General features: G+C 39.2%; 1 protein-coding gene across 1 annotated transcript; it reads right to left on the bottom strand.

Annotated features, from left to right (window-relative positions):
* Nucleotides 1-1,878: 1,878 nt before the first annotated feature.
* Nucleotides 1,879-20,735, bottom strand: LOC139737135 (organic cation transporter protein-like). The gene is made up of 11 exons (XM_071647813.1): nucleotides 20,419-20,735; nucleotides 18,283-18,546; nucleotides 17,836-17,939; nucleotides 16,741-16,895; nucleotides 15,128-15,296; nucleotides 14,508-14,646; nucleotides 13,629-13,720; nucleotides 8,897-9,105; nucleotides 6,475-6,583; nucleotides 5,040-5,249; nucleotides 1,879-4,298 (listed from the first exon to the last, which is right to left on the bottom strand). The coding sequence occupies exons 1-11, from the start codon at nucleotides 20,566-20,568 to the stop codon at nucleotides 4,202-4,204; spliced, it is 1,698 nt and encodes a 565-aa protein (XP_071503914.1). The 5' UTR covers nucleotides 20,569-20,735; the 3' UTR covers nucleotides 1,879-4,201.
* Between the last annotated feature and the right edge of the window lie 3,047 nt (nucleotides 20,736-23,782).

Here is a 23,782-nt window from a genome sequence, read left to right as displayed (position 1 = left end):
ATACCAACATGGCGGTTGCATGTCGAGTTATTCGTCGTGCCTGTATACAATGTCCTTGTACACGTCTGATTTTTCTTCGCGTAGCAGCTTTCAAGGAAGAATCGATGGGGAAAACGAGTGTGCTTTGACTTCGGTCCGAGCCCATTTGACTGTTACGAGTGCGAACTCAATCACCTTGACTAAAAAGGTATAAACCGTATCCTCCATCCATTCAGTAGTTATACACTGTCTGTCTTGTTAACTGCTTTTAAGTTGACACACAGCCCATTTGTTATCCAACCGTAACGATGGAAACATCATCTATTGGAGTATCAATGCCGTAATTACGTGCGCTTGAACTCGACTTCTAAAGTACACCAGTCATAAAGAAGAATCATTTCATGAGGCAAGCGTGCATTCCTATTGTAGGACTAAGTATTAAGGCGCAATGGGCTATTCGTTTGTTTGTGAAATTTTGAAAAAAAAAAGCCTCAAGTCTGGCTGCCGCGTCAGTCGTTATTTAGTGATGTAGATATCTTCGATTGACCTAAAAATTTACTGCACCCAAATATTGCACATGATCACGTGTGCTTTACTTAGTTCTATAAGGCATTACTTTTTCCAACAATCAAACGTTCGTTCAATCGTTGATATTAGGGAGCTTTATATCTGCCACGCGTAAAGAGAAATCTGTTCTGCGCATGCGCAAGATCGCTTATCAAAATCGATCTCGGTTCGTCCGAGGTTTCACGACAGTTCTGGGCCATTTTTAGCGTCCGCGTCAATTCCATATGAAGAAAAACTATTTGACATAGGGGGCACTATTTTACTTTGTGGAGGCTGCTTCTTCGCAATATCTACAGCTACTTTTCAACTGCAAGACACAGGGAGACAGGAGAACGGTCAACACAGTCGTCATCTTAACGTCGGCGTCGCATGTCTAAAGCTCGCTATTATTCGTTATTTCCTCCTTCAGGTATCGGACTACCAAGGACTAAATTTGCCAGCAGTTGTTCTTTCGAACAAGTCAGGATTTCTGTTACAACAGTAACTGGAAGTAAGTTCCATTACAGCAGCTCGTGTTACGGTTTCGGTGCTGTGATTAGTTATAAAGTGAGTTGACTAGGGGCACTCTGGTTTATTGGTTAAGACTTTGAGTTTCAAAAGTGAGGTCCCGCGTGCATTCGTCCTTGCAAAAGATGATCTTATTATTGTCCCTCTCCACCCAGGTGTTCACTTCCCGTATTAAAAGAAATTCAAGGGAGCTTGCGGAGCAGATGCGCGCAACTTTTGTTTCCATATGAACTGCGCAATAGAGCTGCGCAGTGACAAGGCTACCAATCGACTCACGATAAACTTGATAAGCGCAAAACGTGATTCGAAAGACGTTTTGAAACGCGTTCTGATAGTGGGTATTGACACGCATTTAAAGCACAGGAAAGTTTATAAATGCACTTTAAGTTTTATTCGGTATATAAAACGGGTCATTGCATCACTCGGGCAATAATATCAACCATGCCCCAAAAGCAGTTCATATCTGTATAATAATCATTCGTATCCTGATGGAGCAGCATGTACAAAATGGCCCGAATTCACGAAGGTGGTACAAATGAAACCATGGTTTAAACCATGGACAAAAACCATGAAGTGTCGCATGGAATATTTCTTTACGAAATCAGTCATTTCGTTGATGAAATGATTATCATATTGTATTCAACTAAATGACAACATTTTGTACGTAAATGAACATTTCGTCCACGAAATGATAATTTCGTTAGCGAAACGCTCATTTTGTCGACGAAATGACCAATTTCGTAACGAAATATTCCGCGCAACACTTGGCGCTCCATGGTTTTTGTCCATGGTTTAAACCACGGTTTAATTTGTACCACCGTCGGGAATTCGGGCCAATAAGTTTAAAATTAAAAGTGGTCATCGTTACCAGCAGTCACCACAATATAATGAAATTTTATCGTTGTTTTCCCCCAGATGCCTATAGGTCATCTTAGTTGCCTCACTTGTAAAGACTATGCAGGATCGAAGCAACAGATTGTGCTTTTAAACTACAGACTGAATACCGATGAATACGATAAATACACAATACAGACCACGTACACTGACTGAAGAGTATTATCACTTCATAGACGAAGGACCATCTTCCCGTGGTGATATGCAGGATTTGCCTCGCTTCAAAGACGATGGGTTGAAGACCACAAAATTCAGAAATCAGTACTCTGTTTTGATTGATGAATTGTTATCACAATAAATTATGATAAGACATGTGCTATCAAGGTTTTAAGAGTTTCCTATTTCAGGAAAGTAACAGGCAGGATTTGCCTCGATCGTTTCACAGACGATGGATTGCAGACCAAAATAATTCAGAAATCAGTACGCTGTTTTAATTGATGAATTGTTGTCATCAAAGGATAAAACAGGTGTTTTCAAGGTTGCAAGAGATTGTATTTCAGGAAAGTAACAAAGTCCTCTGAATAGTAAATACACGTGTGTGGACAAAAGTTTAGAAACCCGCATCGTTCACTAAATAGCCGTCCGGGACAATCCACGGTTCGATATCAATCTATTTTTTCTCTCTCTGAGTGGCCCTCAGGACCACCAAGGTTTCTAAATTTGAAGTGCTGGTGGCCCAAAATCAAAGGAAACATTGCAATCTATTTTGAAATTAGGTTGCCCGATTTGGCCACCAAAAATAACCTTATCGGAAATTTAGGTCCCGAAATCCCTCGGAGCAAATTAGCAACCGTTAATGTCGAGCCCTGCTACAACGCTTATCAAAGTGAAACGACCAGCAGAGTACTATTGGCAGGAATAGTAGTCGAATAAACAAGAGGAAATATTCGAAAATAGTACGAAGAAAGCCTGGATGATAACGTACGGAATCAAAGAAAATATCAACCGCCAAATGAGGCAAAAGGACATAGAATAATCATGTGTTTAGACAAATCAGAACATTAAAGCTGGAACAGATTAAGCAGGAAAAGGAGGGCGCAAATGAAGCCTATTTTAGTGCTTTGCGGGATGATAACTGTACATGGTGTTTGATAATTCTACTGTAATGACTACATTAGTGAACACCACAGCAAATGTATGGAAAGGATAATTACTGCCGATACTGTATACCTTCTCCATTAGTGTGAAATTAAATTTGTACATGAAACATACAAGCATACTGGAAACGAAAGACAATTCACTAAACCCATTCTGATAAGACCTAATGTACCACTAAACTCTGTTGTAAAACTAGCGTATTTTGGAAGCAACGATTAAATAAGTATACAATAAAACTTTGTAAGGACATTGTCTGATAGACAGAGAAAGACTAGAAAACAGCCTACTAATAAATAAACTAAAAAAAACATATCTCCTGATGACTTCTTTATAGACGCATAGAGACACAAGGAAACTTTCGTCAGCAAACAATGCTGGAATAAATCTTTAAGATACGGGTCAAGTGCTTTCGCCCCGAAAACAAATCTTTCATATAGCAGGTGGCATTTCGGTGTTTTAACAAAAAGAAAAAACTGTGTCGTTAATTGCATGTGTTGTTTTCATCATTATTTACATTATTATCATCACTATCAAGATTATTACCATGATTATCATCATCATCACTATCAGACTTATTATCATTATTACAATTATCACTGTACTTACTGGTTTTCACCATTGTCCTGTATTCACATATCTGAAGTATCATTACTATATTATTATCAGCGCACATATCACAGCACATATCAGCACACCTTGCTGCTTTCAAGACTTTTGTCAAGTTGCCTTTGCGCCTTCATGTCTCCACGAATTCTCGCCCTACACTTAAGTCTTTTACCAAGGAGGTACTGGCTGAGCTCATGAAAATATCTCTCTGGCGTTATGAAAGGTCGAGATGTTTCCATAGACTTGAGTAGTTAAAACGCTGATATACAGTGCATAAGCAGATAAAACGCAGACATCAGTATACATGTAACTCCTTTGAGCTCTGAAAGTTTTCTATCACTGAAACTGTAAGCTAAACATATTGGTCGCTCAGAGCAAACTATCTTTGGAAACCCATACAGCAGTTGATACGCAGCACCTTCTAGAATGTTGAATATAGAAGCTAGAATGACTCATATCAGTGTAATTCACAGACCAGATTCCCATCAGCCCCCATTCTGGAACCATCTTGGCTCTCTTGGTCAGATCAGGTCCGAACGTCGTCATCTTCCTACGCCTTTTGGTACTTGAAGTCTCCCGTCTTTGTGCCAGACGCGCGTTCCTCGAGATCAACCCCATCAGCTCCTTTCTCAGTCTCAACCAGTAGCCTGAAAGGAAAATCGAGAATGACTGATGATATTAAGACCAAATCCGCGACCTTCGGTAAAGGAAGCTTTAGTAAATTGAAAGTAATTGCTTTTTCTTGTGTTGTGATATTAATTCCATACGACAACACGACAGACCCCCTTAAAGTAATGTGCTACATATACATTTTGCTGAATTATCAGCAATTATATAAAAAAAAAAAATATCGTCATCAAACTCAACACAGGATGTTTTTGATTTAGGCACAGAGCGACAAAACTATCTTTGCAATTCCTTTAACATGTAAAGTGTACTAGCACCCAATATAAATGATGACATTATTTCAGTCATAAAAATCTGCCTGTCAACACAAAGTGTTATCATGATTGTCATTATTATTTTGGCCAATGATATAGCAACTACAATTCTTGTCCTTTTAAATTGAGCGTTGAGCCATCACATCTCTAAAACAGTCTCATGGGATGGAAAGGAAACAACATATTTGTATCTAGTTAGGCAAAAAACAATGATTTTTGTACAGATTAAAGAGTCTACGATATGATTTATGATTACATTATCACCTCATCATGTGATTGGGCATAATGATACTGATCATGAAAATAAGTGTGATCCTTTTAATCGTCCACTACATTCCTTTTCTATAAGCGTGCATGCTTCCAAGTGTTCCTGCAACTACAACATCATCAACGGTAAGAAGAGAAAAAAGTTCAGGGTCGGAGGTTTCACTCTCGCGCTCAACCTACTTTCCGAAGTTCTCTCCTTCTTCGATTGTCTCAGGAACTCGCCGACCTTTCGTCTCGGGGAGAAAGAACGCTAGGACGCCCGCTACGACGGAGGAGACGCCGAATATAAAGAAGGGCGCGGGTCCCCAATATTCGGCGAGGTGCAGGATGAGCGGGCAAATCATGCCTGCCACTCGGGAAGACATCGCACAAACGCCCATTCCTGCTGATCTATTGTCAATAGAGGGAGACAAACACAAATTGACATGTAACAAAAGATCACAACAGTGGAAGAGTGATTGTTGACCAGAAGAGCCACTCAAAACCCCCCCCCCCCCCAAAAAAAAAAAAAACCAGTTTATTATCACAGCTCTTGCTCCCCTCACACTTACATTTTATCTCTCTTGATTTAATTCTGATAGAAGTATTTATGGAAAATTTATATAGCGCGTAAGACAAAAATGTTTCGAAGCGCTGTACAATTAACAAAAGAGAGCAAACATATAAATCAACTACGAATACGAATAATCCACAATAGCATAATCATAATCATCAGATCAGTTCTTGAAATAAATGGATTTTGATATTCTTTTTGAAAATTGAGGTGGAGGACTGAATGTATGAGTAAGGAGGCTGTTCCGCAGAAGGGGGGGGGAGGAACATAAACGGAGAAAGCGCGGTCACCACATCGGTTGTGGGTGCGAGGGTCAAGTTTAAGCTGAGCTGTAGATGATGATTTGAGGTCCATGCGTGATCTGGGGGGCATTTCATGAAGCGTTTTGGTCGGATATTTTTCTGACAAACTGTTACAAGCTACTGAGATCCTTGAATCTGATTGGTTGAGAGCAAATTTGTCTGACAACTTTGTCGGACAAAATGCTTCATGAAATGCCCCCCAGGTTTAATTACGAGGATGAACGGTTATGGATGAGGTTGTAAGTGATAAGAAGAATCTTAAACTTCATTCTTTGTGGGATTAACAGCCAGTGTAGATTGTGGATGACAGGGGTGATGCGCTCATACTTTCTAGTACAAGAATAGTGATGAGACGGGCTGCAGTGTTCTGTATGTGCTGAAGTGGCGCGAAATGATGTGCTCCCTTACATCCAACGAGTCGTCAACAATAACGCTGAGATCTCTGGCTGATTTGAACGCATTTATGACGGCTCCATCAATGCTGCAACTAACAGACTCCTTTCTTTTTCCGAATTGTGACGCAATGTGGTGACTTTTGTTTTGTCTAGAGTTAACACCATGTTGTTGCCTCTAGTTCTTGAATGTTAAAAAAAAACTAATCTGCAGAATGAAAAATAAGTGCACAATGCTGTGCCTCCTCCAACTCATTGTTGTCTTTCTTTTCTTTTCTTTTTTATGTTGATTATGGAAAGGATAACACAGGAAGGATTTCTAATTGGTAATACATGTTTTGTACTGAAAGCACATTCTTGTTATTAACCTTATTGGTGTCGGGAAGATCTCGGCTGGAAGAAGGTAAACGACAGCGAACGATCCCGCTATTCCAACTTTACCAATCATAGCGATTGTGACCCTGGCCACTCCAGCAGCTAGTGAAAGAGAGAGATAATAACCATCAGGCATAATACTTGAAACATCAGATTACTAGTACACGATATCATACATGTATTTCGATTCCGTGACCGAGTAATGGTCTTGAAAAAGCTAATGACTGAGCACTTATTTATTTTGACTAAAAACAAGCATATGAAAGCAAGATAATATTAATCAGAGGAGTGAAGGTTCAGGTGTGAATTTTCTTCAATATGTCTCCCTCTACAAATGAAATTTGTAAGATCGCAACTGCTGATCTGTAATTTAACGAACATGTCGGAAAAAAAGAGCCAAGGGACTCGAACCTGTCATCTACTGCTATCCGGGCAGAGACACTACCACCAGGCTTTCCCTGGTTGCCGGTAGTGACACGATTAACTTGGAACAAATATCCAAGCTCCGAAATTTCGACATTGTTATAGTTAAGTAATCCAAGGCGGACAAGGCATTAATGAAAGCTAGAGAGAATACAAAATTCACTTGTAGAGGGAGACAAATTGAAGAAAACTCACACCTCAACAAGTATTATGCATGTTATGGTTGATCAATGTATTAAACATACCAAATGGTCTGAAGTACCCGCAGAATGCGGTGTTCTAATTGTTTCTGAGCCTTCTCAGACGTTATAACTGTGTACATCGATTTTCAATATTTCACATAATTTATGTGTTTCTTCGATATTACCCATTTCAAAATGCAGGGTTCTTTCGAGATGCATTTTCTTAGCGCTAATCACTCGACTTCAAAACTATTTCATCAGTATAGGTCTATAGTGGAAATAGTACATTCATAAATGATTTGCAGGTGTTTAGTGACTTTGGCTTTAGCACTATCTACATTTACACTTTATAAAGAGTATGATTAAATGAACATTAATGAAGACTATAATATCAATGGGCCGAATGCGTAAACGCTAGCAATTGCTTGTGCTAGCCTTTTACTCGAATCCGTATGCATAAAAACAAGCAATTGCTTGCGAGCAGAAGCTTTTGCTAGCAAGCACAAGCAATTGCTTGCTGCCCTCAAGCAATTGCTTACAGACCAAGCAATTGCTTAAAAACGTATGCTTAAAACATACCTTTTGCTAGTTATTGCTAGCAATTGCTTACGATTTTCCAAGCTCTGTAAAATGAGCTTGAGCTTTTGCTTAACCGGAACGTTCCCTTTTTTTATCATTTTCATATTCATGAAAGAAAGACCACACTTGTGAAGGAGTAGTATAAATCTACAAGAAATTACTCCTGAGTAGTGTAAGACACTTTTTCATTTCAACAACGGGAATATCCAGTAGTTAGCACGCAAAATGTGATGAAAATCAGGTAGGATGTCTGACTTCGGTAGAGAGCAAGGAGACCTCTCTCCGCGTGCGATCTGGCAGATCCGGGTTACTATAAGCTGCAGTGATGAGAATCAGCCAGTAATATACGTATGTGTGTATAGATGTGTGTGCATGTGTCTGTGTGTGCATTTTTCATAGCTCTTCTGCTATGTCAGGAAAATGTTTCCACACACACATGCCCTTTCAAATACATGCTGTCACACTCGCCTTTGTTCTTGTGTTCGCACAGGCGTGAAGTCCCTTTTATTGAAAACGCAAGCAATTGCTTGTGCGGGACAAGCAAAAGGTGTTAGCATAAGCAAAAGGTTATGCATATGGATTTAAGCAATTGCTTGAGCTAGACCTTTTGCTAGACGAGCTTGTGCTTTTGCTTGAAGCAATTGCTTACAAGCAATTGCTTGTTTTATGCATTCGGCCCAATGAGTCTTTCGATGATGCTGATAGTAACGATTTCAAATTATTCTATGAAACATTTTAGGTTTCAATGTAACTAGCTAGGTATGCTTACCAACAATGAACTCATAAAGCATGTATGTATGTATGTATGTCTATCTATCTATCTATATATATATATATATATATATATATGTATATATAATCATGTATTACATACAGTATTATATACATATAAAAATAATAATAATATTGAATATAATATAATGCAATATGTGTGTGTATATTTTGTATAAACACAACATAATAAACTATTGTAACGTAATTCATGCAATCATATGTAAGATTAACATTTAAACTCGTTTGTCTTGAGGTTTTTTTTTTAATTGGTGGATTTCTTTTCTCCTAGTTGGTGTGTTAGGGTTGGGTTGGGTTGCTTTTTTGTTTTTGTTTGTTCGTTTGTTTGTTCGTCTGTTTGTTTGTTTGTTTGTTTGTTTGTTTGTTTGTTTGTTTGTTTTTGTCGCAGAGCGCTTTTTGTACCACCTTTGTGGATTCGGCCCTATGAGGAAGAACTCACGAACGAATCCGCTGACGAGGCAAGCAACTCCAGCGATCAGCATGTAGGAGACGATGATAGGCCTCCGACCAAACAGCTCGATGCCGAAGAGGACTGAGAGGTAGGCTGGTATCTCTACGGCTCCAGACACGAAGAAGGCGATGTAGAGATTAACGCCAAGAGACTCAGTAGCCAGCGAAATACCGTAGTACACCAGCGTGCTTACAATCCTAGGACATTCAACAAAAAGACGTTTCACTATAAACTAACCTCTTTAAGATGATGTACGTCAAAGCATTAAAGTACATGTCGAGAAGTAAAATAACGAGTGATTATTATAGTGGAAGCGCTTTAACTGGCTTTTGTGGAAGCGATCAATTTTGAGCGTTCATGTGGAACGTCCAGTAGCAGTATTTTTTTTTTATATGATGCAAAATTGAAAATCATAACAATAATAATAAAAATATTATATGATAATGTAAATATGATAATGTAAATGGGGAGTAAAGTCCGATTTGTCACCTCCTCGTGGTACTCCCTGGTTGACGCTAACGACAAACAGTGAAGCTACTGGTGACATAACAGTGATAGACTTAGCGAGTCAGCAGTTTTGCTAGTAGTGGATAGCTCAAGATGGTATGCAGACAGCCTCAAAACGGACGGACCACACGGAATACGACCACAGAACGAACATTGACAAAGATTTACGAATACGCGAACATCGGTACTATAAACGCTGGAACCATACGGGGGAAGACGGAAGAAATAGTTGACCTCATGCAGGAACGACAACTGAAGGTGCTAGGCATAGCCGAGACAAGACTGCGTGGACAGGGAAGAAAGACAGTCCATGACAATTATGAGCTGATCTACTCAGGCAGTGAAAGAGACACAAGGCACGGAGTTGGGCTCTTCTTCCACCCAGACTTCGCTGTGCACATAGAGAAGGTTCATTATATCAGTAACCGCATTATTGCATCAATCCTCAACATTAACAATCATAGGGTCTCATTCATCCAAGCATATGCTCCACAGCAAGGACGACCACAGGAAGAAAAGGTGAGTTCTATGAACAACTGCAAGACACGCTTGACAATATACCCATCGACAGCGAAATTATTGTCATGGGCGACTTGAATGGACACGTTGGTTCCAGGCCAGTAGAAGGCGTCATTGGAAACTTTGGCGTAGGCACGAGAAATGAGGAAGGGGAGATGCTAATAGACTTCTGTGTAAGAAACAACCTCTCAGTAATGAACACTTATTTTAAGCACCAGGAGAGCCACCAGTATACATGGTACAGGTACAATTCTCGGCTTGGGCAGTACGACCTGAAGACACAAATAGATTTCATTTTGTCCACCAGAAAATCTGTCATCAAGGATGTTAAAACTATTCCATCGGTATCCCTTGACTCAGACCATAGGCTCGTTAAAGGCAAAATGAAGATACACCTTCCAGAGAAGGAGAAGTCAAAAGTGCGAAAGAGGGTAAAGACTGAAAATATTAAGACATCGCTACCGGAAATTCAACTCAAGTTAAGGGAGGTAAGAGATAAAGTCAGAGGACATTGAAGAACACTGGGAGAAACTCAAGCACTGCTTGCACGAGATCCAAGAGAAGATAGTAGGAGTAGCAACTTTGGGCAATCGCAAGAAGAAGAAAACGGGCTGGTGGACGGAGGATGTGAAGGCAGAAGTCGACAAGAAAAAGAAACTCTTCAAAACTTGGCTAAAAAACAGAACAGCGGAGAACAGAGAAGCTTATGTAAAACAGAGAAATTATGTCAACCAAGTAAAAAAGTGGGCTCGGAAGGGAATGTGGACAAGGATAGGAAAAGACCTACACGAAGATGTCAAGGGAACCAAAAAGCTATTGTACAGCATGTCAAAGGCTTACAAGACCAGGAGTGATGGCAGGACCAAGAATGCCACTTTGAAAGATAAATCAGGTACAATTATAACTGGACAAAAGAATGTGGCGAATAGATGGGCTGAATATTTTCAGGAACTACTAAATGTCAATGTTGATGAGAACCAGCAAAGAAGGAACTGCAGGGAATCCATTCCACCTGCACCTGTTACTTCAGACCAAGAAGACCAAATATGCATGGAGGAAATAGAAGCTGTACTGAAGCTCACAAAAACACAACAAGGCTCCAGGGCCAGACATGATCCCGATTGAAACAATCAAGGCAGGTGGTCAGCCACTTAAGGAAATGCTACTGGAACTCTTCAACCGCTCATGGGCCAGTGGCACCGTGCCAGAGGAATGGAACCAATCTTTAATCTGTCCAATCTTCAAAAATAAGGGGGATCCTTTGGACTGCAAAAATTACAGGGGGATATCGCTGATGAGCCATGTTGGAAAGCTGTATGAAAGGATACTTGAGAAAAGACTGAGGAAGGAGGTGGAAGAGTTCCTATCGGAAAGCCAGTGTGGTTTTCGACCAGGAAGAGGGACCATTGACCAGATCGCTGCCCTACGACTCTACTTGGAGAAAAGCTGGGAGTATGCTATTGATCAGCACATCTGCTTCCTGGACCTGGAGAAGGCTTTTGATAGAGTGCCAAGAGAAAAGATGTGGAAGGTGATTGAGGAGACTGGAATAAGCAGCAGACTACTCATGGCCATCAAGAGCACCTACAATGATCAGAAGAGTGCCATCATCGGAGATTCAAACTATTTTAACATCAACACAGGGGTTCGCCAAGGCAGCGTGTTCTCACCGTTGCTTTTTATCACCTATCTCAACCACGTACTCGTGAACATCAAGAAAGAGGATTATCATGCGGAATGCCTGGGCTATGCAGATGATGTAGCACAAACTGCAGACAGCAGGGACAAACTACAAGACATCATGAACCAATGGGATAGGGAGCTAACCAAAGCTGGTCTCAAGATGAGCTACACCAAAACTGAGTACATGCATGTAGGAAGGGACTTGGAAGAGGGGAATGTGGCCATCAATGGACACGTTCTTAAAAAGACGGACAACTTCACATATTTGGGCAGCAAGATAACATCAAACAATCTCATGGAGGAGGAAGTGAACAACAGGATAACCAAATTCACCAGAAATCTAATTGCACTCTATCCCCTCATGAAAGAGAAAGAAATACCCAAAGATGTCAAAGTGTGTATATATACAACAATTCTGAGACCAGTGCTTCTGTATGGCAGTGAAACTTGGACACTTACTTCAAGACTGAAGAGTAGAATCCAGGCTACCGAGATGAGGGTTCTCCGTCTCATCTATGGGGTTACCAGAAGAGATCGGGTTCGCAATGAAACCATCAGACAAGCCCTCAAAAGGTAGAGTCAGTTCTGACTATCATAGAAAGGAACCTACTAAGATGGTATGGACATGTAGAAAGGATGCCAGACTCTAGAGATGTCAAGAGGATCCACAAATGGAAACCAAACAAGAAGCGGCCAATTGGGAGACCAAGGAAGAGATGGGAAGACCAAATCAAGGAGATTGCCCGAAGGGAGGAGATGGATTTTAACACAGTCAAAACCATGGCTCAAGACAGACAAACTTGGCGAGGACTCATACGGAGGCTGTCAACTGACAGGCCAACTGGCCTACAGGCATCCGGGTGAGAAGGAGAAGATAATGTAAATTCTAAAACAAAGAATATGTATATACATACACACGCATATATATATGTATACATATATATACATATATATGTTAATCTTTGGACTAATTTTACACACATTTCAACTGAAATAGAGTAATTGAATCAATATTGAAATAAATGCATAAGCCGTCGTAATTGTGACATTCATAATGGTTGTTATAAAATCACCAGACAGTAGGCCTATGCTAATCGTCGTTTAATGAGGAAGCCACATTTCCTTGTACAAATGTATTTTAATAGGAGGAGAGGAAGCAGAAGAAGAATGAACAAATAATTGAAGGCCAAATTTATGACAACTTGATATCTCCAAGGGTCTCTCAAATCACAAATGCAATCTCTTGTGATGTAAGCAAAAGACAAGAGTCTTTGAATGTTCCCTGAAATACGGGATAACAAGCTCTCTCCCTTTTAACGTACCATAACAGCTTTCTGTAGTCGCGACAAAATAGTTGCCAATCAAACCTTACCTTGCCTGCAGTTCAAAGGTCATTATTGTTGTCATTCCAGCTTTAAAACTTTTTGCATTGAAGGGGTGGTACAGTATTTGTTGAGATGAGAATTGGGCTTTTAACTCTTTGCGAGATACCAAGAAAACACTTATGATATGATAGTTCAGAGCATACACTTTAAGAGGAATTCAAAGTTTATTTGATAAAAACCAGGTGAAACATCCAAAAACAAAATAAAACAAAGCGATCGTAATAAAGTGTGGGTCCCACACTTTGTTAGAATTGCTCTTTTATGGATATCTCAGCCATTTCAAAATCATTTTTCATCAAATAAACGTTGAATTCCTCATAGAATTACATGCTTTTTCATATTTTATAAGAGGTTACTCATTATCTCACAAAAAAAAAATGTTAGAAACCTGAAATCAGGTCTCAACCAACACTATACGATCCCTTTAAAATCGTTGGCACGTATCGGCCTAATAAATGACACACAAATGTTGTCTGACTGGTGTGTGTGCGTGTGAGAGGAAAAAAAAACAGCAGACCGACAGACATGTACTTTGACGGACAATGGGAACAATACATTACAACATTCTGTACTGCAATATGCCTGTAAAATTATGTTATTATATAAAATCGGTTTTTGCTGCTTACCATATAAATGCCATGTTGAGGGTATACATGCGGAGTCGTGGAGTCCGAAACAGGTCCAGAACTGTCGGTTCTTTCTCGTTGGTGGCGCTGTTCTTTAGAATGAAACAACATTGCGAATTAAGATGCAAGTTTCTTTAATTTACTTCAATCCTCTGAATAATATCTTTCATTAATCGCGAATTTAGTAATCAAAAAGAAATAATGATGATAATCATGCAAGGCGATGTAAACCATACATCGGTATTGAACAAATTTGTACAACAGTCATAAAGTTAATGATACATTAATTCAATACATTCGATAAATACAATAATTATTTTCTCGGATTTCTTTTCGGGGGGTCGGGGGGTAGAAAAAGCATTTTAAAAGAATATATTTTTGAATTTCGCCAACAATACAGATGCGAATGACTTATTCGTCATTGTTTCTTCTTATCTCTTTTATGCGTACGAGGGGAGTGGTGAAGGTAAAGAGAGAATAAACTTTAAAAAAAATCAAACGTGCCATGCAATCAAAGCAAGATATAATGATTCCAATAACATCTTGAAACTTGAAACTTGAAACTTATTAAGACAGCATGCTTATTGTGTTTGGTAAAGTATCATTTGACGCACTTTTTTTTTCGTTTGTTTATTTGTTTTCACCACGCTTTGCCCCCTTTGCCATTGTTTATTTGGCATATTGCCGTGCAAGGACGCTGTAGAACAAAGACTAGTACAAACAGTATGCCTTGCGATTATAGTTTTGAGCCACAAAGTGTGGAATAAACGTGCAGAATTATAATGCGTTTATACACATAACGTATATGGAAGTTCTGCATGTCCTGCGTGAATTCCTTATTAAGGGCCCACTACTCCACAACTGATGCTTGCCATATACCTCTTTAAGAGACTCGCTCTCTTCGAACAGCGGGTCGGGTAGCTTTGCCTTGTTCATTATGGCAGCTTTCTGCAGGACCTTCTCTGCCTTCTTCAGTCGCCCCTTGGCGATCAACCATCGAGCAGACTCGGGTAGGAATCTGTTCAAGATTACAGTCAGCACATCATCAATTTGGTGCTACAATCATTTTTGGAAAACATCATTTCACTGTATTCCATGAAAGTATAAGTTGTTCACACGATGAATATCACGTGCCGCAGACGCAACCTCTCGCATACACACGGACACACCGGCTTGTAGTTGCACTGTGATTTTTCAATGAATAAATCTTAACAAATGATGATATCAATAATGAGTTAAATATCATTAGTTTCATTCTTCTCTCTTAGAATATGACGTAGGAACTAAAGTAAGTTTACATAATATGTATGATGACTCCTTATGAAATCAGCAGTCCAAACAATAAATAAGGGCCAAATTGAGGTGTTTTATGAGAAAATGAAGAGAGAGAGAGGAAAAAGTTGTGAAAAGTGTATGAAAGTTGACAGAGGAAACAGCTGAGATTTCTACGTAACTTCACTCCCTCAACCTAAGCATGATAAAAACCGAGATTGCCTTACGGGAAGATGGCGAAGTAGGCAACGGGAATGAGGGACACACAGAGTTGCAGATGACGCCAGTTCCGGATGAAATAAGCAATCCCTGCTAGGATGATGGCACCCGCCGCCCAGTAGAAGTTCATGGCGATACCAGTAAAGTAGCGTTTAGATGGCCCTACAAGTTCGGTGCCTGGAGGGTAAATACCAACCGAATGGTGATGAAATGAGTTTGCATGATTAAGAGACAAATTCATAATGTGCTTTGATCGAGCCTATTAATTATATCAATACATTCTTCTTTCTACGTGCAAATCGAGTTAGCGTAATCAACGTACAACGTTATGTCGATCATCTATTCTCGTTTTAAAGTTTGACGATTTTTTTTCACATTTTCTGTCTCTTTGCAATGAATGTAATCCCAAGCGTGATATTTTGTTCTAACATTTATGTTTTTTTGAAGAAAAAACAAACAAAAATCATATCATGATATCATACACGAAGAGGAGTCTGCAAAGCCAATCCCTATTCGTGAAGATAGAGTGAGTATTATTGTACTGATACATTTAACCAGGACGTCACAGGAACCCACAATCACGGGCCTCCTCGTACCTGTGACAACTCTGCATGCACATTCACGTACTGAATAAAAGGGCCACAAAGGGAACAGAGGCAAACAAGTTTGTGCTACCAGTGACAATGGATTAACTGGGGCGCCAGGGGGAGGAACCGGCGACCTACACGGCACACCTCCATGCCTGAGCATACCATGACTGTCATTCAAAAGCCTACTTACTGTTTGTAAATCCCATTTCAAAGCGTGCCTTTATGACACAAGTGCTTTCGCAGATATGTGCACCTGCATATTATAATTATTGCCTCGTGTAGACAAGAAGACAGTTTGTAAATACACGCGGACCTGTACCACACTCATCACTATTGTTGCATTTCTTGTTGATATTAAACAACAATCAATTCATTTGTTTGAAGACAGAAAAAAAATAGCTTGACTTTCCAGTAATCCACGTAAATCTTTGAAAGCAAACAGTAAGAACAATTGAACACTATGAAGGGAATGCTCTCCTTATCAGATCAGTGTTAGTTAATTATCTTGTACCATGTAGATATTCTCCTGGATTTTTGATAGATCTGACTGAAACTAATGCATCTTGAATTGAACTGATTCCGACTATATCACAGACTGTAGACAGTGAGTACACCGCATAGATTGACAGCAGCTGTAACTAGAAATATTACCTTCGCCATTCGCTTTTCAATGGCATACAAGGGCAAGGACTATATTTTTACTGTGCGACAGATGTACCACAAAAAATGTATCACATTGAGGCTTTTTCTTTGTATCCAAAAATTCTTGACTGCACAGAGAGACTATACTTCTTCAATCTTTTGACCCTTTGTTGACGTAGTTCTTCAATCTTTTGACCCTTTGTTGACGGGGTGACGATACATCACTCAATGTAATCATACAACGTACATTGGGGACCGATCACACAAGTGATGGAGAACACTGTAATTATTAGTGTAGTGAATTCTATGTGAATACATGCTGAAGAGACAAACAACTCTTCTGTAGTAAATCAAAGGTCTCCTATAAAGCATTAAATCCACTTTCTCACCCATGACGAATGATGAGATGAGAACTCCGTAGATTGAGGCTCCAACTACAAAGCGGAGGGCGGTGAAGACCCAGATGTTGGGCGAGAAGGCAAGGCAGGTGCCCGAGACGCAGAGTGTGGAGAGCGAAGAGAGGAGAGAGAGCTGGCGGCCAAATCTTCCAAGGGAATGAATAAACGACATGCATGTCACTGCCAAGATCAAGGTCTTGATACTGTTTTTACTGTGCCTCATTTCTTCATTCTAATTAGTCTATAATTTAACAAACGCAAACAGAAAAACTGACAAGAAATGAATAATATTTATCATTTCCACTAGTTTACAATTTATCTACAATATACTTTAAAAAGGTACGGAAGAATAGGTGAGATTTGGTCGATTTTTATAAGGATTGGAAAGGGTTCAATGAAACTTGAGCTGAGACAATACCCCGAAACATAATGATCTCTTCATCAACTTGTAAAAATATCATGCGTTTATACAATCACGCAAGTGGGTATGTCTTCGTTTTACCTATTGTGGAATATCAGCTCATATGATATTCTTCTAAAACTTACATAATGTTGCATCATTAAATGAATGACAGCATCAACTTCATTACTTGCATTCCAGGAAAGGTAACTTCAAATCAGAAATTGTAGACTACCAGAGAGCGCTTTCGCAAAATTACTGAAAGTCTTATTGTCTTTACTGCCCATTTACTGCAATAATACCATTTGGCGATTGCGTCACGCTCAATGAATGTTTGAATGAACGCTTTATAAGATTCTCTCTATTATTATTATTATTATTATTATTATTATTATTATTATTATTATTATTATCATTATTATTATTATCATCATCATCATCATTATTATTATTATCATCATTATCATCATCTTCTTATTCGCTATCGTGCTCACTATGCTGTGATTATTGCTACCCGACGCACACTCGCAGTATCAATACGTCAGTATTCTGAAGATCTCCATAATGGTATGGTTCGAAGTCATGACTAATGAACGACTTGATACAGGAATTAAAACATCCTGTCATTATTTTTTTTTTTTATTTCTAGATTTGGGAACATTCTTCCTATTCATCGATCAACCTACCTGTCTGAAATGTGACCGAAGACGAGTGAGCCCAGCAAGAAACCAAGAAAGTAGAGTGACTGAGAAACGGATGTTACGTAACTCAGTCCGCAGACGAGGTTGAACTGTTGTGAAATGAGAAAAAGTAGACTGATCTAAAAAAACAATAGAGCACTCAGCGGGATGCAGTTTCATGTTCAAAATTAATGGAAGAGCTTGCGGTCATTCACGTTGCTTTGGAAATCGCCTAGCTGAGTTGCAGACATGCAAAGGCTTAATTCACCTGATACCTCGATGTGATCAAAATCATAACCTTAGTGAGAGTAGATCAAGTACTGCGGACTCTTCATAAATTGCATTCACATGCCTAGCTGTTTCTCTATTATTCATTACGTTGTTTTTGTTTTTTTTTTTGTTAACAGAATATTCAGACAACCATAAGTTATGTGGAGGGGGACATTCTCTTACGTCCTGAACAACCGTCGACTGGAAAACGCTTTTGTCGTATACCCATCCCGCATCACACGGCACTACGTCATGTCCGGTCAAGTTCAACTCCGGGAAGAATTCATCCTCTGCAGACAGCTGGTAGCGCTCGCACTTCTCGAAGATAATATCCCCAGTGTCATCAGACACAGTGTAGGGGATGGCGACGTCACGCTTCGCGAGCTGACACTCCTCGGATGTATTGTAGCCCCACTCACTGCAATTTACGTCGTCCCACTCAGGAATCTTCAAAGAAAATGCATACACAGTGACATCTAGTGGGATTTTTTTTTTTTCCATCAGTCATAAGTTTCATATTAGTTTAAAAGGTTTTACATAACTTTCAGGTCCATTCGGTACCGGGATGTAAATAATTGGTATATAATTCTTATACAATTATAACACGGTGTTTAGTTGATCCTCGCTGACAAAGACGCACATTCACGCAAACACACACACACGCACACGCGCACACACACACACACATACACACAAACTGTCCTAATGAATTATGATTAACAAAATATATCACAAGGAACATGCAAGTTATATGCTCAGTTTGTGGGATGGTACATTCAAACGTCTTCGGTTAATCAAATTCCTAACGTAACAGTCATTGACAGACTGCTATCATTGGTTTTGAAGTGCATTTTATCTTTATTGCAGGGTGGGTTGAAGGATTCGATAGAACGGATATTTGAAAAACATTATGGCATATAGTTCTGAAATTTATTTTTATCTTCGTTTTGCCACAAGAGAACGTCAGGGTATCATGAATCAACACAAGTCAAAATGCATTTGCAGTGAATAGGTCCTATAATATAGAAGGGATGTGTACTTTTCACAACAATGATAAATGCAGTAACATTATGGTCTACATGTGTCCAAAATATGGAAGAAGGGGGCAGTATTTCCAATGACATACGCTAAAAGATGGGTGATACATAGGATTGGGGGAGGGGGCAATACACAATTGATTAACCAAGAATGCAGACTGACGTACTATTTTTTGACATGTGACTAAAATATTTGCAACCGAGATGGCGCTTGACCAAGAAGTCGTTATTTTATGAAACAATTCATGTAACAAAGTTTGTATATATGCGTAAGATACGAGGGCGACAGCGCGCGAATTAACCGGAATACAGATAAAAATGTTGTTGACCCTTTGACCCTCATCTTGACAGCGAAGATGGCATCTGAACAATATGTCTTTTAGTCCGTAAATTAATAATCAATCTAGCTTTGCGTGAAAAAAAAAATATACATCTATATATACTAGTTGGGGCCATAAGGCCTGTATCAGTAAAGATAAAGAATGAAGATTATCTTTTTTACCTTTGAAACTAATCGGCACAGTCAAGATGTCATCAAATCAAAAAGTCGTTATAACATGATTCAACTCACACGGTCTACAAGTGTTTAAAGTATGGGATGGTAGAGCATGTATGAACCAAGATACAGAAGAAATGATGTTTGACCTTTGACCCCACTTCATGCAGTCAAGACCAGGGCAGTCTGATCAGGACGTCGTTATTTTATAAAATGATCCATGTAACGTGTTCTAATATGTGTCCAAATAATGGGGGAGATCGGGCATGTCAGAAATGACATTCAGTTATGAAGAAACGATAGATCGTAAGACATTTCAAAATCATAAGATGTGTGTGTGTGACGTTATGCATGAATGTTCACAGTGATTTCCTTCTAGACAATATTCATAGGCAATGTGTAATGGCCATGGAAAGTTGCATGTAAATCAATTGGTCGTGACACTTCTGAGAGAAGAAGCACAAAGAAGAGCAAAATTATAAAGACAGAAAGAAAGATCTTGACAAAATATGTTATCACCTAATACATGTAATTGCTCTTCGATAGTTCTGTTCTTTTTTTTCCCCACCTTTATGCGCGGTTTTAACATGTGAACCTAGGACCCATGTCCCTGGTGGGGCATTAAGTAATTGTTTACAGTCTTCGTGCCCTGGACTTTGAGATCCAAACAAGCAGCAGCGGGCAAAAATAGGTACATATTGTATATACGTAATGTGACCGAAGAATACACGGACCTCATTCAGAGCGTGGGGTTCGTAGATCCATGTTCAGAGCATGTCTACTGACCTTGCACCAGTGATCTGATGAACCCATGAGGAAGACGGAGACAAGAAGGTGAAAGGCCGTGAGAAAGGCGAAAAGACAACACAGGTTGTACGTCCAGATCTGGTACCGCCCAAAGCCGCCGATCGTGAGGAGAATGTCGTCAAACTTCATGACTGCGTTGTACCCAATTTTGCGAAGTTTACATCAGCGGCCTCCTTTAATATTCGACGACAGGATAACACGCTACAATGAATACTATACTGTGAAAACCGGCTGTTATCTCCCCTGTAATCCAGACTTTCGATTCGGTCTATATGCCTGAACGTTTGAATGTCAGAAGCAGGCCTACTTATAGTTTGATCTTTACCTATATATCAAACATACACGGTTCTCAAACAACTCACGGACTTCGCCCGATCCTCACACAGGTCAAAGTTGAGAATGTCTTCAGGTGTACATGATGATGCTCCCACCTGCTGCTTGCATAGTATAGTTTCAACGGGAGGTAAGGTGCCCTCGCTGCCGTGCTTGGTTGCACCATGAAGCTTCCAAGGTTGCACTGCAAGTCGTGTAGTTCAAACAGGCCTTAGGGATTGATTCGGCTTTGAGTTGGCTTTAGCCTACTGTCAGCAATGCTCTTTGACACTACCAGGACAAGAAATATGGCTAACTCTTTTCTCTATTCCTCCCTCCCTCTCTCTATTCTATTTCGTCCCTTTTTTCTTTCTCTCACTCTTGCTCTTATTTTTTCTTTCCTCCGCGCTCGTGCCCCCACAACTACCCCACGTTAAATAGACCGGTTTTGCAATGATGTATTCAGTTTTTATAAATGCTTTGTTCACAACAGTTGACCTTAACTACAAAGTCTGCTGGAGGCTTGCCCTACCTAGCAATAACTGAGTGAATTCCTGCTTATAGAACTTAATGGGAGGGGACAGGGACCGAATGAAATGCTTCGCTACTCGTAGGCTGTATATAGGAACATAGAAGCATCCATAAATTGCACTACATTACAGAAACGGTATATTCGTGCTTTTAATTATGTCGTTTTTAGCCACTCGATAAAGTCCCTCGAGAAAAACAAGCAATTTATCTAACTCAATGTGGAATGCGAGGATCTCTCACGGATACCATTACTTTGTAGAAATGATTGCCGTGCATAAATACTTTAGGTTTTTGCAAACATGTTTGTACTTTTGTCATTCAATTGATAATCTCGTCATTCAAAGACGCGAAAAGATAGCACCACAAACTTGGTCACTATAATTCATGTTTCGATCATTCAGATTTATCCTTAATTCAAAATCTTCAGAATTTACTTCTTTCAAAAAAAAAATGCCCTTCGGGATCAATCGTCACAATTTGCACATTGGAAGGTAGCGTCTTCTAAAGCATTACATTTCGGACATGAGCATTCGCGTTAGGAACATATAGTTCATTCAGTTTGGTACAAGTCGTAACATCGACGCTATTACGCCAGAAAAGAGTTGGCATAGACAAACCCAAACCTACTTCACAACCGTCACAAGATGCCTCGACCATAAGGAAAAAGAAGGCTAAATCGCTAAGAAGGACTCTCCTTATTATAAGGTTGCAAACAATTATCATTTTATTACAGTGTAAGTACCATTCTTGTCCCATGAACGAAAGAAATGGAAAATCAAAGAATGCACTTCTCTCAAAAAGACATATCGTGCAAAGGAAGAACACATACCACGTTATGTACTCAGAATCATAGAAAAAAAAATGGTTGCTATTGTGAGTTTCTTTAGGAAGACTGAAAAGGCAATTCATTCATGTCCATAATATGCAAGAGAGAGAGAGAGAGAGACGAAAACACAAAAGAACGTTTAAAGTATAAACAATGGAGGAAGACACCTTGATTATGATAATACTGAGATGATGAGATGAAAACAAAACAGCTTTTGTGCTGACTTGACTACTCGAAGTGTTTATTGACTGTTTCGAAATGAAGTTGACGCTTTGTAGGGGTGTTTGTACATGCATGTATTATGTATAATGTAGTTTTTTCGTTTTATAAAAATCCTAGCTACTGTATGAGCCTGGACTGTGTTCCGGTCTAATTGCATGATTATTAACATAATTATCACGTTTTATCCCACTGTTTATGTTTTAAGTTCTTATCGTGCCATGTCCTTTTTATGTTTTTTCTTTAATTAGGTACAGGCAATTTGATACAGACTTCATGAAATCGCATTCAACATGCTAAAGCCTATTCAATTTTTACTCAATTACAACATATACTTATTTTTCCTTTGATTTGAATATATATTGTGACATGTGTTATATACCATGTAGGGAAAAGTGCATATTCTTTGATCTTTCATTTCTGTTCTCTTTTCATAGAAGAACAGGTGCTATCCCAATTAGGTAACTGTTGATTTACTGTCTTAATTTACGGAGAGTTCATTTCAGTGAATTTAACCGTCTATTTCTTGGCGGTCGATCAAGGCATCTCGCGAGTTAGGTCTGGGTGTGGCTAACTATCCATATATATATATATATATATATATATATATATATATATATATATATATATATATTTATATATATATATATATATATATATATATATATATATATATATACATAGAAGTATTGAAACAAGTTCACGCGGTTGACGTTGCCTGATGATTGCACCTCACGGAGGTTGCATGAAACTCAGAGTTGCAATAAATACGGATGAACCTGCAGTCAACCGCGTGAACTTGTTTCAATACTTCTGTCTAAAGCTCTTCCTTTGAGGATATCGAGCACTCTTCATATTAGGATAGAATCACCAAGTGTGTGTATATATATATATATATATATATATATATATATATATATATATATATGTGTGTGTATATATATATATATATATATATACACACATAATAAATTGGAAAGAGGGTGATGGAGTCGATGTTACGCCTTATTATCTGTTGTATGGCATGTGCTCTCCATAATTCTTTCATGGTCAGGTCGGCTTCTTCTGCATGTTCTGCAGGTGTCCGGTCGCCAACCCTCCACTGTTAAATTGAATGAACTTATACTCTCGAAAACTCTTCTCTATACTCTCCTAACTGGAATGCTCACGTGCAAAATTGTATGCTCAGAAAGACGCGCCTTCTCATTCCGACGGATTTGAACTCTCTCGACGAGCATTCTGAATATGAATTATGTAGATACTAACTGTTTGACCAATGTGTGAAATTGAATGATCGAAAAACGAAGTTCAATGACTGTCTTCATGACGCTATCTGTAAGCGCTATTTTGAAAGACCCGATTGTCTAATTGAATGTCATATATACGAAAATGACCGCAATATAAATTCAGATGGACACTATGTAAGGTGGACAAAGCACTGCTTGTCAAGACCGA

This window comes from Diadema antillarum, unplaced genomic scaffold (assembly GCF_040938485.1).
Source record: "Diadema antillarum isolate AM-2024a unplaced genomic scaffold, OU_Dant_1.0 seq00000682_RagTag, whole genome shotgun sequence".
NCBI classification, from domain to species: domain Eukaryota; kingdom Metazoa; phylum Echinodermata; class Echinoidea; order Diadematoida; family Diadematidae; genus Diadema; species Diadema antillarum.
The sequence above is the reverse complement of the archived record's forward strand: the minus strand, read 5'-3'. Positions and strand labels throughout refer to the sequence as shown.